We start from the raw sequence: 15,257 nt of genomic DNA, 5'->3' as shown, positions 1-15,257 counted from the left end.
TACACAAACACAAAAAATGTACACACTTTTCAACATTAGCCTCTCTTGAAATTTTGTGACGAAATGAATAAGACCGAAGAAAGGCGACGGCATTTTTAGATTAAGCCGGGCAACGTGCGAAAACGAGTCGCCGGCCGTTGCAACAAGAATTTTCCGTCGAAAACGCGTTCGAACAAATATTAAATCGTTTCAACTCGCAATGACTTTAAAACAGCTAATTAAGCGGATTTATCAATTGATTTAATAAAATTTAATTTAAATAAATCAGTGATTTTTTATTTTTTTAATAAAAATCAATTTTTGCCTAACATTGGGCAAAACACAAGTAGAAATAGTAGCAGTTTGAAAATGCGTCCTCTCTGGCAGAATTGGCGGTAGAAACCGAAGGGGAAAAGCTATACGCTTATGCGTTCTTCATACCATTAGCGTTACAGCTTTCCACCCCTCGAGTTGTACTCTGAAGCGGCGCTCCCATCTTGCCATCTTGGCTGCGGATTAAGCCGCCCATTATTCACCCCGCTAATAAGAACGTGAATTGCGTCTGAAACACTGTTTTACTGGGTTGGTCGGGAACTAAATTCGTTTCCTTCCGAATCGAGGATTTAATTGTGTTTTTTCGCACCCAACTTTACACTTAAGCCGCCATAATCATTACATGTTTTGCTTGTTTCTCATCAAGCGTATGTGTGGAAACGTTCAATTGATTATACGCAGTAGGGGTTGGATGGTGCCCTAAATATGGAAAAAGTGTATTGGTTCGTAAAATTTCCCGTTCTGGAAGCAACTCCGTCACTGAAATAGAATTTCTTGCGGACGTTTCGCCAGCGCGAGTGCCTTGCATCTTCAGATCTGGTTGCTGCGTCGAGTAAACAGCATGCATCCAGCCACAAGTCAGCGTTAAAGTGTGTATTTGAAGTGAGTTTTTTAAGCGTGCGCTTCAGTGTTCACCTGAAAACGGTTGGAGATGTTGCGAACCGAAACGTTGTGATATGACATGATAATAAGAAGAAAAAAATGAACGGTTTAAGCAGCAATAAAGCCGCTCAGGTTTTTTTATGTAAAAAGTTGAAAACAGAAGACACTATTTTAGCCTATCATTGTATAAACGGCTACATGCGACAGATACACAGATTTTGTTACTAGGCGAGCTGAAGATGGTTCGGGAATACTAGCGACCCAAACGTATTGATAAAAAGCATGTTGAAACCAGTGAAAGTCCAAGTAAACCATTAATTTTTTCTAAATATTAAATGCCGCCTCGTTTTTCATCTCTCTTTGATATCAATAAACGCATATATGCTTCTCTCTCTTTTCACATGTGCATGTAAATTCATGGTCCAGAAATTAAAAAAAAATTATTGACTTGTGGCCAGATATTCGCAAAGTTTCTCTGGAATAAGTCTCAAAATTCTTCTCAATTCTTAATCTTTGCAAGTGTATGAAGAGAATAAGTAAAAAAACTTGAAGTTTTCCCAGTAAAGTTTCACTCAAATTATATCACAATCGAATTAACCAGATATATTAAATGATATTGATCCTGTTAAGTAACAACTGTCCCGCACTTGAGGTAAAATTTAAAAATCATCCAGTCCAAACCAGTTTTGGTCGAACCAGCCAGTTTCCAAATCGTTTTGACTGCCGTTCAGTGTCCATTTTTTCAAAGTATCACGCAGAAATTCGTCCACAATCACATACAAACTTAAATATCTTACAGTGTTGTCGCTAGAATTTAGTCAGTTCTGAGAAAAACTTTAAAGTTTTTGCAGTATTTTCCGTAGGCTTTCGCCTACATTTTCTCAAAGTTTGATTAAGACTGTTAATATATTTATATGAGAGTACAAGTGAATACCACAAAAAGACAGATCGGAGTGGAAACATTTGAATGAGGCCTACGTCCAGGAGTGGATGATGAATGGCTGAGAAAGAAGAAGAAGACCACAACACACACATCAACAATTGTGCAGACTGAAGGTCCGTTTTAAAAAATTCGTCCAGCATAAACAAGTTCGCGTAGAAACTTGACGTGTCTCAAAGTTATAGTTTCCGTTTGTTCAACAGTTGACTTAAACTAGATTCCCGTAACCACCTTGCGTCTTCGCTTGCAAGCCTAAATATCATTTCATCACCTATATATTCATTACCTGTATATCCGTGCTCTATATATGCTGCTTTATATTATATGCTTATAATTTATAATATAGCTAAATGAACCTGGTGTTGCCTAACACCAAGGTTTAACAGAGCTAAATAAATAAAAAAAAAAAACTAGATTCCCGTTCAAAAGTATACAGAAATAAAAAAGAAGTAAAAAAGTGCCAAGCAGAAAAATCAAGTTTCTAGATATTTTAGGGTACAGTTGAGCCGCAATACTGAAAGCTTCCCTCAAATCAGATCACCGTTGAAATATACAGAGTTAGTCAAAAGTGGTCCTGTTAGCAGGACAGCGATTGTTTGAAAGTCAATATGCAAAAGTTTCTCCAGTGGAGACCAGGCTACGTGGAAACTTGAACATTTTCAAGCGTTTTCATTAGACCGCAATCTAAATTTCTTTTTTTCGATTACTAGTTTATGCGGCCCGAGTGTTTTGGGATCGTCATATTGTGTTTGGTTGGGTTTTGTTCATTTTTAATTGCTAAAATTTCCTTTATGTTCAATTGATCGATGGAAAAATGTATTCAAAGTTCGAGTTTATCGTGAGTTTCGCCTTTTTCGCACCTAAACCAAAAGCTGGTCATGGGATGGGCGATTCGCTTTGCCAGCACGGTTGCGATAAAGCAGAAAAGTTGCCTTTAAATAAGGCCATTTAAGTATTCTTCCGATCTGAAAGCTGCAATTGTCAGACAGTGTTAACACGGGGAGATTTTGGGTTCGAAGCCGATGCTATTTTTAGGCGATTGGGTTTCGACGACCCGATGAAATAAGCATTTCGAGGGTTTTGCCACAGAAACTAGAGCAGTTGGAAGTTGAAATTGCTTGTTTTTAATGAAGAAATTTGAATTGTGAAAACTGGCCAATTTCCGAATTTCGTCCGCTCGCGGTGGATAAACATGCCTGCTTGATTCTTCTTGAACAATTGAAAATCAATAAATAGAGAGCTGACTAATGTCCCCTTAAAATGTGCCTACCTGAGCGATTAGACTGGGGCTGATCGAAGGAAGGGTATTTTAATTGTTCCATGGAGAATTCCGGGCGGATGGAAAGAGTTTTCGATGGAAAAAATCCATGTGGAAAATGTGCAATTGCTGAAAACGATTGAAGATAGGAAGGCAATTAAAAGCAGTGAGAGAACAATGAACTTTGGCGACGCCATTCTTTAATTCCGAAATCAGCCGCATTTTAAAATCGACATTATTAGATTTCCCTAGACGGGATCGCATTTGCATGTCCTCAATTCGATTGCGGATCGGCGTAAAAAAGGCGATTTTCCGATGAATGAGGGGCCCAGTTTGGCCGAATTTGCCCATCGAAAATGTCGACAACTGCATTGAGACGGGCGATTTAATTGGCTAAAATAACACACAGCGGTATTAAGTCGTCGAATACAGCCAATCAGGTGATATCTTCTATCGAAATGTTGATTTCTCCCGGGCGACGGTGTTTTAGAGCAAGCGGGAGTCGAGCTGCTGGGGTGGAGTTGGCGCCTCTAAACGGCAGCGGAGCCCGAAAGGCTCCGCTTGCATCATGAAGGCGGACATTGATAAACAGAGACCGACAGCAACAAAACAAAATTAGGGATTCTTACCATGAGCAGTCGAGTCGGTGTGGGAACTTCCTCTTCGTGTTTTTCGGGTATTCCGATCAGTTTTCTGCACTCTTCACTCGAAGCGCTGCTGGTTTAGTTCATTTGATCACTTACGATTTTGTACATTAAATTGTCGCGTTGCATTACCCGTACGAACCGCATTACAAACGTCGAAACGACTCCATCTTGCCATTTCCACTCTCTTGTGATTTCACCAATTTGATCAACGAGTGCGCCACCCGATGCCCTCTTAGAGCGCGGGCTATTCAAATGTTCATTTTTTTTTTGCTCAAGCCGAGTGAGAGAGGCGAGCCAACTCGCCGTTCGGTTGCTTGATTCAGCGCGTTTTGCTGCTGTTTGCAGTAATAATCAACAGCAACAACACTACCAAAGTTGGCCATGAACAGACATGGGTTTTAGTTGCCAGGGCGACTGCCGCTCAGTGCTTGCTTTCTGACACTTGGTGTCAACGCTTGTAACTCGATTTTTTTCAATTTTGGGTGAATGCGGCCAAGTTCCTTGTAAATGGTGGCGATTTTGAGGGCTTAATTCAAATTCTCGGTCTTTTTGTATAAAACAACGGCGGAAATTTTGCCCCAAATAGAGCATGAACTGATCATATTTGCTATTGTCGTGTACATGCAACCATACAGGGTGTCTGAAATAATAAAGAAATCACACTCGTGTTTTTTTTTGGAAAAACAGCGTCAAATACGGTGCACTTGCCTCAAATAGAGCATGAATCGAACGCAATTGTGCTGTCTTTTACAGGGTGACGCACTATAGAATAGACACTTTAGTTCATCAGGAAACTAACGGGAATTGCGAACTACGCCCGAATTAAAATTTCGTTTTCACTCTACAGGGTGTCTCAACAAAATGAGTTGTCAAACCGTTTTTTTTTAATTGGATATACCGTGATTTTTTCTGCGGTCGGTCCTTCAAAGGAAAACAACGTGGATTTTTTTTTTGGCGAATGCGATAAGTTTCTTCCACAGAAAGAGTAAGCGAATGCACCAATATTTTTCCTCCAAAATTAAGAATTTTGAGAACTCAACATCACTCAACAAGTTTTGGGCCCACTGTGTATGAAACAACAAAGGCTTAATTCAAATTTTCGGACTTTTTGCATAAATCGGCGAAAATTTTGCCACAAATAGAGCATGAATTGATCATAGTTGCCACTGACGTGTACAGAGTGGCGCCTACAATCGACGATTTCTTTAACCGGGAAACCAGTTGGGATTTCTAGTTCACACTGGGCTATATTTAAAAAAGATGCAACCATACAGGGTGTCTGAAATAGAAACGTATCACACTCGTGTTTTTTTTATATTTCTGTTGGAACAACAGCGTCAAATACGGTGCACTTGCCTCAAATAGAGCATGAATTGATCATATTTGCTACTGTCGTGTACAGGGTGGCGCCTACAATCGATGATTTCTTTGACCAGGAAACCAGTTGGGATTTCTAGTTCACAGCAGGCTACATTTAAAAAAGATGCAGTCATACAGGGTGTCTGAAATAAAAACGTATCAAACTCGTGTCTTTCTTAATATTTCTGTTGGAAAAACAGCGTTGAAAATGGTGCACTTGCCTCAAATAGAGCATGAATCGAACGTAGTTGTGCTGTCTTTACAGGGTGGCGCACTATAGAATAGACTTTAGTTCACCAGGAAACTAACGGGAATTTCGAAGCACGCCGGAATGAAAGTTTTGTTTGAACTATACAGGGTGTCTCAGCAAAATCAGTTGTCAAACCGATTTTTTTTTAATTGAAAATACCGTGATTTTTTCTGCGGTCGGTTTTTCTAAATTTCGGTCCTTGAACGGAAAACACAGTGGATTTTTTTTTGGCGAATGCGATAAGTTTATTTGACAGAAAGAGTAAGCAAATGCACCAATATTTTTCATCCAAAATTGAGAATTTTGAGAACTCAACAGAAAGTTTTGGGCCCACTATGTATTTTTTGTATAAAACGGCGAAAATTTTGCCACAAATAGAGCATGAATTGATCATATTTGCTACCGCCGTGTACAGGGTGGCGACTACAATCGACACTTTATTTAACCAGGAAACTAGTTGGGATTTCTAATTYACAGTGGGCTATATTTAAAAAAGATGCAACCATACAGRGTGTCTGAAATAAAWACRWATCACACTYGKGYTTTTTTTTWWATATTTCTGTTGGAAMAAYASCGTCAAMTACGGTGCACTTGCCTCAAATAGAGCATGAATCGAACGCAATTGTGCTGTCTTTTACAGGGTGGCGCAYTATAGAATAGACACTTTAGTTCACCGGGAATTTGGAAGTACGCTGRAATTAAAATTTTGYTTTAACTATATAGGGTGTCTCAAAAAATCAGTTGTCAAACCAGTTATTTTTAATTGAAAATACCGTGATTCTTTTGTAATCCCTTTTGTGCGGTCGGTTTTTCTGAATTTCGGTCCTTGAACAGACAACAGTGATTTTTTTGTTTTTTTTGGCGAATGCGGAAAGTTTCTTCGACATAAAATGTAGGCGAATGCATCAATATTTTCCTTCAAAATGGAGGATTTTGAGAGCTTTACGGAAACAACGAAGGCCTTATTCAAATTCTCGGTCTTTTTGTATAAAACACCGGCGAAAATGTTGCCCCAAATGGAGCATGAATTGATGATGTTTGCTACCGTCGTGTACAGGGTGGCGCCTACAATCGACATTTTATTTAACCAGGAAACCAGTTGAGAATTCTAGTTCACAGTGGGCTACATTAAAAAAAATTCAACCATACAGGGTGGCTGAAATAAAAACATATCGCACTCGTGTTTTTTTTTAATATTTCTGTAACATTCAGCTTTTAGTCGATAGTGGATACTCAAGTTTTCCACCATGAAATGTATTTTCTCCCTAAAACAGCACGTTTTTATGCGGAAGATCATCCGCAAGCCGTCTGTCTCAAAAATGGCTTCTGATAAACAGTCCAAAGGCGGCAGGCCTGAACGTTCTCAGCTTCTCATAAAAAACAATATTCAATTCCCTGATGACACATGTTCTATGTGGGATGTGGCTAGATTTAATCTTATCATATTTACCTATAAGCCAGCTAATCTTATCAAATTCGTTGTTTTATCGCGCCGTTGAAACACACAATTGAGTGTTAAATTGCAGCTTGAAGTCGATGCAATGTCTCAAAACAGTCAAAACAGTAAAACGGTCTTCGGATTTGGTTTGAGTTCGCACCAAAATGCCCTCTTGAACCATCTATTTCCGTCCATTCTAGCGCCCTTTTTGTTCATGCTGATCGTCGCGACGGATATCGGCGTCATTTTCCGCCACTATAAAGACGGCGACCCGATTTGGGCGTCGCTGACGCTGTTTTGCATGTTCCTGCCGGCGATGGGCAGCCTGATTATCACGCTGACCGATTGGGATTATTGGCCGGAGCCGGAAAACGGCATGACGAGCGACAACAGCTATTGGCTGTACAAGAAAATCATCGGCCACGTGTTTTTTCCTGTATGGAACGTGTTTAGGTAGCCGATCACACGTAGAGTCTGCGGGGGTTCGGGATTTAAAACCGTTTTCTATCCGCTTCAAGGCATGCCGAGCGGATCTTCTGGTCCATCGAAGCTGTGCGAAGCACCGACGAAACAGCCATCGAAGAAAACATTGCCAAAGCCACCGAACCCCGCCTGGTTGAGTTGTATGTGTTTCTTCAAGCATATCTTCATTCGCTGCCGCAGGTTCTTCTTCAGCTGCACATCCTGATGCGGCACAACAGCGACATCGCCAAAGAGTCGAGTAAATTGCTTTGTTGCTTATGTTGCTCAGACTTGTTGATAACCGGGGACACATTTAGAAATCACGCAGGCGGTCAGTATCCTTCTGAACCTGGCTAAGGTGGCTGTCACCACAACGTTCTACCAGAGGTTCAGAGCTCAGAAGCTCACGGGATCGCATTATCCCTGGCTGAAGGCCAGGAAGCAGATGCGATCCCAAGGGTTCACTGGGAAGGGGCCGGATGAGGAGGTGATTTTGCGGAGCTCCAGTTCAACTCAGAGAAGGTGGGTTGAAGTCGCTCAAGTTCATTGATGCCTTTAAAGAAAAGTTTTCTACAACAATCATAGCATGGTTTGCGCAATAGTGGATATTTTAGATCAGTTCTATATTGTTGAGGCGGATTCATTTTTTTACAAACTTCTTGCTGGGTATTTCGCCTCAAAAAGTTTTGTCTTTAAAAGACAGAATTTCCTCACGTCTTTTATTAATAATTATTCGTTCTTATTGCGAAATATGAGCACTATTTATCAATCTGTAATAAAAGGCTTAAGGAAATTCTGCCTTTTTTAAAGACCCAACAAGAAGTTTGTATAAAAAGTGGATATTTTGCTACTGACTGCGCCAAGTGTCCTCAGCTCGCTTGTTCAAAATTCCAAAATCATTGTTTTCCTCCACTGCATAAAATCCCGTAAAAACTCGCCAGTTTCGTGTTTGCGCGAATTTAGCGGGGCTTGATTGAAGGTCTATTCAAGTTCTGTTGGTAGGGTGATAGAGCGTGGTTCAAGGCGAACAAACGATGACATCACTCGCCTGTACGATATACAGCCCGCCATTCAGGCGGAGCGCAGAAGAAGCAGCGACATTTATCTGGAACCTGAACCCTCCCCAGGCACTGTCACTGATACCTTTGAGGAAACGTTGCAAACCTCCACCAGTGAGCAAAGTGAGTGTGAATGTGCGCAGTTGTGCACTAGAGCAAGTCCGATTTTTTAGCCTGGAAGAGAAACACTTTAACGAGTAGAACTTCCACTTACATCGCCCGGTTTTCCTCACTGTTGGGAGTGAGGAGCGTATCATCCGTGCCAGATAGCGCCTTGTACAACATCTCCAGAGTAACGTACATTAAAGGCCTTCGAGAGGACGATGCTGCAGGGAAACTGATCTCGTTCCTTTGGTGGTTCACCTTTTTGCTCAGCAGAGTGTTGGCTGTTTCGGTGTTTGCGTATTTTTACCCGCGGACTTGCGTGGGGCTTTTGATCGCGCACGTTCTTATTGTTATCGCGGCTCTCGCGTACGACGTGAAAGAGGACAGTGTGAAACGCGACAAATCGGCCTTTTTCATATTCATCGGCCTGGTGTACATTTTCTGCATTATCGAGTTTAAAATTCGGTTCAAAAAAACCAAGTTTATTTATGCCGCCTACTTTAGCTTGATGTTTCTGGAGAATTTGGTGATGTGTCTGATGTGGTACTGTGGGGAAATCGAGTCCTTGGAGAACGACTATTGGTATCGGTATATTTTCTACACCGTCATTGGGGCGCATTTTCTCACCCTCTCCTCTATGATGTTTTACTACATTTTGACTAAGCCCAAGTCGGTGGCGGTTCGTGTGTCTTAATTATAGTCAGCATATTTTAGACAAACAATATTTAAAAAAAATGGAGTGCGTCACGGGACGCTCGACAGAAGTGATAACTACTTGTCTAACGCATGATGTCAATAATAATTTTAATCTTCTTGTAAGTCTAATAATTTATAAATGGATCAGGAATAGGTAAAACTTAATTTAATTTATTTTTGAATGTAAAATATCTTTCTTATTTGCAACATTTAACATTCTTTAACGAGATGTTGTACATATTGCTCTTCTTGGGTTTGTGTAAACTCTTCGTCTTGAGTTTCTGTATTTTTTGTCGTCATTTCTTATTTGCTTTGTATAATCTTTGACGTTCAGCACTAGTTCGTGGTTGATGAAAGCTGCTTTGAGTTGATCTATTACTTAATGCTCCTTTTTTAGCACGAAATCGTTTTTGACGTTCAGCATTACTTAATACTTTTCACATTGTAGCATGTTTTTGCGAGTGCTTTTGTGTATGTTGCTCATGAACGTCTGCTACAACTTGTATCTGAATAGGACTAAAAACTCAATTAATTTTGGTGATTGAAGACGTTCCATCTGTTTAAAATAGACGGTAAAACGGAAGAGCCATAGAGACAGGATACAGGTGATACACTATATGTATACATAATGTAAGCCATCGCGCGTATGTTCCAAAAAAATAGTCTAACTGAACTAATCCAAGGCTAAAAAAATTAAACTAAATTGAGATTTAATCATAAAGGAATCAAAGGGTATATGAAGGGAAAAAATCCATTTTGATGCGTGGTAAACACAATTAATCATAGAAATAATATAGAGAATTGAAAATATGCCCTAATAAATTTAGGACGCAAATTAGATAGCAAATTAAAGGACGATCCGCATTTTTTGCACTTAAACTGCTTCAGTGTGTATAATTGTTTGTGTAGTTTAATTGGAAATTTAAAAGAAGGCGAAACCCGAACAGGCATTTAGTACATGAGCACCCTTAACTTAGTATTTGCAGTATCTGCAGCTTCACCCTTGATAATTTGTTGATTCATTATTATCAGCGTTATAAAATAAACTGCACCGAACACAATAATATCACACTCAATAATTGATAAATAAAAATCACTGTCAGTTTAATAACGCAATGTGTATTTGCAAAGTTCATCAGATCTACAGATGCACCCGCACTAAGAGAAAAATGTCGAATGCGCGAAGAAACCGCAGTCACCGAGAAAAACCGGCTCACCCTCCCATAAAAAGTTATCACTTCAAAAATCGTTATTTTATATATTTAATTTGAAATAAATATAATTTACTTTTTGCCGTTTTTTGTCGAAATTTTGCCGGCGCATGAAATATTCGCTTTGCATCAGCTGCAACAGGGGATAAATACGGAAGGTAATTTGTTCAACGAATGAAAAAAGATACTCTTAAAGAACATGGTTTATTTCAAAGACGACAAATCTAGTCGTCCTTTTTGTTATCCACTTTACCTCCTCGAATACGTCCAGTTCTTCGGGCGGCAATGAGACCGACCTTTCGTCCCGCAGATGTTCCTCGTTTGACGGTTGAGGCTTTTCCTATATGTTGATGGTTACCACCACCGTGGGGATGTTCAACGGGGTTCATCGCCACACCACGAACCTTCGGCCAGCAGTTCCTCTTCACTTTGTACTTGTGGTAAGCCCTGCCTGCCTTCAGGATGGGCTTGTCGATCCTTCCACCGCCGGCGACAATTCCTGCCAACCAAACCAACTGATGGAATTCGCGATTTGTATAGGGAAAAACTGCTGCTTGTTGGCAGCAGGATTCAGAAAGAGCCTCTAAGTATTCATCAGTGTGTATAGGTTCAGGCAGTCTAGTTTGTCGCATCATGTTCAAAAATTGGACATAAAGAGTGAATAAAATAAGGACACGTACCGACCATGGCTCTGTTGTTGGAGGGAACAACTTTCTTGGCTCCAGACGGCAACTTGACTCTGGTTTTTTTCGTGTCATGGTTGTGAGCGATGACTGTGGCGTAATTACCGGAGGCGCGAGCCAGTCGGCCTCTGTCCCCAGTCTTTTCCTCCAGGTTGCACACGATGGTACCTTCTGGCATGGTTCCAATGGGCAACACATTGCCTGCAAGCAAACAAGTCCTTCAATACCAGAAATAAGCGCAAAACAAGCTTCCAACTTACCGATTTGGAGGCTGGCCTTCTTGCCACAGTACACGAATTGGCCAGTGTAAAGTCCTTCGGGGGCAATGAACAACTCCTTACGCGTTTTGAACTTGTAAGGATCCCTGAAGTGGACGGTAGCCAAAGGCGCTCCTCGACCTGGATCGTGGATGATGTCTTTCACGACACCCTTGATGTACCCATGCCGTTCGGAAAAGTCCAAATAACGCAATTTGGGCGCTCCTTTCCTTTTTTTGGTGTGCGACTTGAAGACTGAACCAGCACCTTTACGCTGGGCTCTTATCACACGACCCATTGTTTACCAGCTAAAATGTGAAAATTATTGGTAATGCCAAACCTTCAGTAGACAGGTAAATGGCGAAAAGTTTGGGAAATATGTGAAGATCACCGGGAAATTCGAGGATTTGGATAGAAAACATACCGATCTTCCCTGTGATTGAACTGGCAGATGAATCGAAAGAATGTCAACCATAGACGTCAATCGAGTTGTCAAGCGAGGGCAGGGATGCCAACCTTAACAACAAATATCCCCTCGCCTCTAGAGGAAGCCTAGATATTTGAATATGCAAGGATCTTAACAGCTCTGGCCCCGGGTGTTTATTTTCATGCGTGAGCACACCCGGGGAATTTCGTATTCCCGGTTGCCTAAAATCGGTGAGAAGCAAATTCGATATTCACAAGCGATATTAATCTATTTCTTTATCACAGATTACGAAACTTTTGATTCAGTCATTTCTGTGTTTGCGCATGATAGTAAGATTCTCACACACAGAGATGCCAGGTCTACCGATTTGTCAAGGAACCTACCGATCTACCGATACAAATGTAACAAATAAAATTTAAAAAATTATCCGTGGATTACTTAAAATAATATAACATATTTCCATTCATGATCAAAGTACGTTGGTAATAGCAGACATTTTATTTTAGCACACCTCGTATTTTAGAGTTCTTTTTCAAACAGAAAATGAATCAGGCCGCCATATAGCCAAATATTTCAAAATTTAATTACTGATAGTGAATACAAGGTCTGGACACAGAATGACGTCTGTTGCGAAATGTTGAGAAATTAAAAAAAATTCTGGAAATATTGAAGAGTTTTGGAGCCAAGTACAAATATTGAAATATGGAGGTGATACATTCATCTTTCCAATTTTAACCAATTTTATTTGTAACCTGCTTATTCCACCTCACTCATCAGCCAATGTTGAACGGATATTTTCACAGGTTAATCTAATGAAAACTAAGTTGAGAAATAAGCTAAAAACGAGCACAATTTCATCTTTGCTTCTTTACTGACTCATGCTAATTTTAGTATTCCTGTAAGTTTAACAATTCAAGTTTTGAAAAACGCGCGATTTTATGCAGCTTTTTTTTGGTGAGGTTTTGGACTACCCAACCAGCTCTGACCCTTAATAATGAAAGAAAAATGAGTCTACCGATTTTCTACCGAAAAGTGTCGAGCTTATCTACCGAAACTCGATTGTCGGATCTGGCAACCCTGCTCACACATGTGAATTGTCACTCACTCGGTCTATACGTGCGTTTAGAAGTGGATTTGCTGTCACCGATTTCAGGCAATCGGCAATACACAAATTCCCCGGCTGAGCGCACGTAGGCGCATGAAAATAAACGCCCTGGCAAATGGCGCATAGTTTGAAAGTTTATAGAGTATTTTTGTAAAACAAATGAAGGCGCATGTTTAAATTAATTGCAATCAGTTGAAAATATTTAAAACGTTTTGGGGCAGCTTTTTATGAAAAAAGTTTTTGGGTCCAGCAGAACCTTTCTGAGGAACAACTGTTCTTCGTAGACTAAAATAAAAAACGTTTCCTATATGGTGCGAACTGAAGTCCACACTGTATACATAAAAAAAGTTACAAAACTGAAAAAAAAAAAATTAAACTGCGCGCCATTCACCGGGGCAAAAGCTGTCAGCATTCGCGCCCACATAAACATTGGATCTACGTCTAGACACGAGTTGGAATCGCCGGCGTCAACTGTCAAACACAGACTCAAACATTGTCAAACATCATTTGATACATCCGCCCGTCGTGCGGTTTTAACACGAATTTTCCGTAATTACTGGAATGAGGCACTAAATTGAGCAACACACTGTAAATAGGCGCACCCCATTTCGGTTGTTATTACTAAAAATCGCTTCGGCTCGCATGCGGCATCTCTCACTTTAGTAAACAGGCGTGATACATTGGATTTTGGGGTTATGGCTAGTGGGTCGACACGCCGAATTTTGGTGGAAACTCGGAATTTATCAAAGGACCCACCCCCGGGCATCAGCGCCACCCCCGACGATGGCAACTGCAGGTAAAATCAAGCAAAAATCACCTCAACTACCCTGCAAGACATTCAACTGTACGGTGCTTTGCAGGTATTTCCACGTTGTGATGGCCGGACCAGCCGGCTCGCCCTACGAAGGGGGCTTGTTCAAGTTGGAGCTGTTCCTGCCAGAGAACTACCCACTGTCCCCACCGAACGTGCGCTTTTTGACCAAAATCTACCATCCGAACATCGATAAGTTGGGCAGAATATGCCTGGACATTTTAAAGGATCAGTGGTCGCCTGCTCTGCAGGTCCGCACCGTTTTGCTCTCCATCCAGGCACTGTTGAGCAGCCCCAACCCGGACGATCCGCTGGCTAACGACGTGGCAAACTTGTGGAAATCGCGCGAGCAGGAGGCAGTAATTCGGGCCAAAGAATGGACGAGGCTGTACGCGATGGAATAGCCACTCGAGTGCGGTGCCACTCAGAGATTCTCTGTGATAAACTAAAGTGTTTGAACAAAAAATACCGCTTTCCTCTAGTTTTCTTTGTATGTACTTTTCAAGGCTGATCGTTTAGTGCAACAGGAAGTCGCCCCTTTTATCGATACTGATGTATTGATAAGACGCTGCATTCACCATTTTTTATTGGGTCAAGTTCTTGCTGCATTAAACTAAACAACCACAAAATTAGAATGTTAGAACCAGCATTCCGTGAGAATTTTTTGCAATTTGATTATCCACGTGCATTTTACTGAATAAACGATGATTTGAAAACTGCGGTTTTTCCACAAGGATTGAAACGAAACACCCTGTATATGAGTTAAAAGTCGAATGGAAACGACGCCTGAGCAGGATTCGATTTAATTCGAGCGGCAGCGCAAAGCGCGGCGCCCTGGACGACTCATTGTCTGGATTTTCCCAGTCTGGAACATCCATCCAGGCCCAGCCATTTCCATTTCCCATGTAGCTTAAGATTCCAGTGCGGATTTCGTTCTAGTGCTCATCATCAGGATCATGAAGGAACACCATTTGCCACCCCCGATGGTAACGCATCTTCACTCTCGTAGATTTGTGGCCTTTCTTTGGCAAAAAACGCGCAATTTGAATGTGTTCCCATTCCGGTCTGATGCTTGTTCATTATTCAGCGACCTTATGAGTATGGCAACCGGAAAATGAATTAGCAGGCGGCCAGTTTGCATGCATATCGACGCGATCTTGATCAGTGATTGTTGCTCATTTCCGCCGCAGGAAAGTCAGTGATGGCGAACGGGGCGAAGCCCGGGTCTCTCGTGCCCCCTCGTAACGCCTCTGGCGTGTACCCCGGTTGGCCGGACAACCACAACATCCATGTGCAGCCCTGCATGCTCACCGTCCACTATAATCCGATCATCGCCAGCATTTTTGGTCTCTACATTGTTATTGGCGCCCTGTATACTTTTGCCGGCAAGTACCTTAAAATTAGTCACTATCAACCCTCAGACACAACCAAAAACTGTTCAACAGTTCGGTTCGCAAGCAGGGGCGGATCTAGCTTTAAATTCAGGAGGTGGGGGTTATGTAGAAAAAATACATCTAAATCATCTGTAGTCTATGAAATTAAAATTATCGTTGTTTTGTGCAAGGGTGGCGTAAGATTATTGCAAAATTTCATGTTTTCCGTCCCGTTTTGCATGTTTCTCGGAAGCAAAATGAG

The 15,257-nt window shown here is 41.2% G+C and overlaps 5 protein-coding genes across 6 annotated transcripts in view; 3 read left to right on the top strand and 2 right to left on the bottom strand.

The window, feature by feature from the left end:
- LOC109537573 (chromodomain-helicase-DNA-binding protein 7) overlaps window positions 1–3,969 on the bottom strand; it is a 26,046-nt gene extending 22,077 nt beyond the window's left edge. Inside the window, exon 1 of the mRNA XM_048662735.1 lies at window positions 3,743–3,969. The gene's annotated coding sequence lies outside the window, so the exon portion shown is untranslated. The remainder of the gene's footprint in view (window positions 1–3,742) is intronic.
- Window positions 3,970–6,865: 2,896 nt separating this feature from the next.
- LOC109537611 lies at window positions 6,866–9,241 on the top strand. 2 transcript variants are annotated; one of them, XM_019904419.2, is made up of 5 exons: window positions 6,866–7,260; window positions 7,326–7,528; window positions 7,587–7,791; window positions 8,272–8,441; window positions 8,501–9,241. In XM_019904419.2, exons 1-5 carry the CDS (start codon window positions 6,911–6,913, stop codon window positions 9,124–9,126), a joined length of 1,554 nt encoding a protein of 517 aa, XP_019759978.1. In that variant the 5' UTR covers window positions 6,866–6,910; the 3' UTR covers window positions 9,127–9,241. The 2 variants fall into 2 exon arrangements, with proteins under 2 accessions (XP_019759978.1, XP_019759977.1); XM_019904418.2 differs by having other exon boundaries at window positions 8,272–8,450.
- A 1,286-nt stretch (window positions 9,242–10,527) lies between these two features.
- LOC109537602 (60S ribosomal protein L8) lies at window positions 10,528–11,817 on the bottom strand. Its single transcript, XM_019904409.2, has 4 exons — window positions 11,704–11,817; window positions 11,283–11,587; window positions 11,020–11,223; window positions 10,528–10,838 (listed from the first exon to the last, which is right to left on the bottom strand). Exons 2-4 carry the CDS (start codon window positions 11,575–11,577, stop codon window positions 10,564–10,566), a joined length of 774 nt encoding a protein of 257 aa, XP_019759968.1. The 5' UTR covers window positions 11,578–11,587; window positions 11,704–11,817; the 3' UTR covers window positions 10,528–10,563.
- A 1,425-nt stretch (window positions 11,818–13,242) lies between these two features.
- Window positions 13,243–14,338, top strand: LOC109537578 (ubiquitin-conjugating enzyme E2 N). The gene is made up of 2 exons (XM_019904372.2): window positions 13,243–13,607; window positions 13,672–14,338. Exons 1-2 carry the CDS (start codon window positions 13,507–13,509, stop codon window positions 14,024–14,026), a joined length of 456 nt encoding a protein of 151 aa, XP_019759931.1. The 5' UTR covers window positions 13,243–13,506; the 3' UTR covers window positions 14,027–14,338.
- A 77-nt stretch (window positions 14,339–14,415) lies between these two features.
- Window positions 14,416–15,257, top strand: part of LOC109537577 (transmembrane protein 198) — a 3,434-nt gene continuing 2,592 nt past the window's right edge. Inside the window, exons 1-2 of the mRNA XM_019904371.2 lie at window positions 14,416–14,608; window positions 14,813–15,007. Coding sequence (XP_019759930.2) covers window positions 14,824–15,007 — 184 coding nt within the window. The 5' untranslated portion in view covers window positions 14,416–14,608; window positions 14,813–14,823. The remainder of the gene's footprint in view (window positions 14,609–14,812; window positions 15,008–15,257) is intronic.

This window comes from Dendroctonus ponderosae, unplaced genomic scaffold, assembly GCF_020466585.1.
Source record: "Dendroctonus ponderosae isolate FM_Combo_2020 unplaced genomic scaffold, Dpon_F_20191213v2 Dpon_F_20191213_11, whole genome shotgun sequence".
Lineage (NCBI taxonomy): Eukaryota > Metazoa > Arthropoda > Insecta > Coleoptera > Curculionidae > Dendroctonus > Dendroctonus ponderosae.
This window is presented reverse-complemented; position numbering and strand designations above follow the sequence as displayed.

Coding starts and splice junctions, on each gene's coding strand:
- LOC109537611 (XM_019904418.2), top strand. CDS start 6,911: ATGTCTCAAAACAGTCAAAACAGTAAAACGGTCTTCGGATTTGGTTTG. Junction 7,792..8,271: donor TCCAGTTCAACTCAGAGAAG/GTGGGTTGAAGT, acceptor TTCTGTTGGTAG/GGTGATAGAGCGTGGTTCAA. Junction 8,451..8,500: donor AACCTCCACCAGTGAGCAAA/GTGAGTGTGAAT, acceptor CCGATTTTTTAG/CCTGGAAGAGAAACACTTTA.
- LOC109537602 (XM_019904409.2), bottom strand. CDS start 11,577: ATGGGTCGTGTGATAAGAGCCCAGCGTAAAGGTGCTGGTTCAGTCTTC. Junction 11,224..11,282: donor GAAGGCCAGCCTCCAAATCG/GTAAGTTGGAAG, acceptor GTTTGCTTGCAG/GCAATGTGTTGCCCATTGGA. Junction 10,839..11,019: donor CAACAACAGAGCCATGGTCG/GTACGTGTCCTT, acceptor TTTGGTTGGCAG/GAATTGTCGCCGGCGGTGGA.
- LOC109537578 (XM_019904372.2), top strand. CDS start 13,507: ATGGCTAGTGGGTCGACACGCCGAATTTTGGTGGAAACTCGGAATTTA. Junction 13,608..13,671: donor CCCGACGATGGCAACTGCAG/GTAAAATCAAGC, acceptor GGTGCTTTGCAG/GTATTTCCACGTTGTGATGG.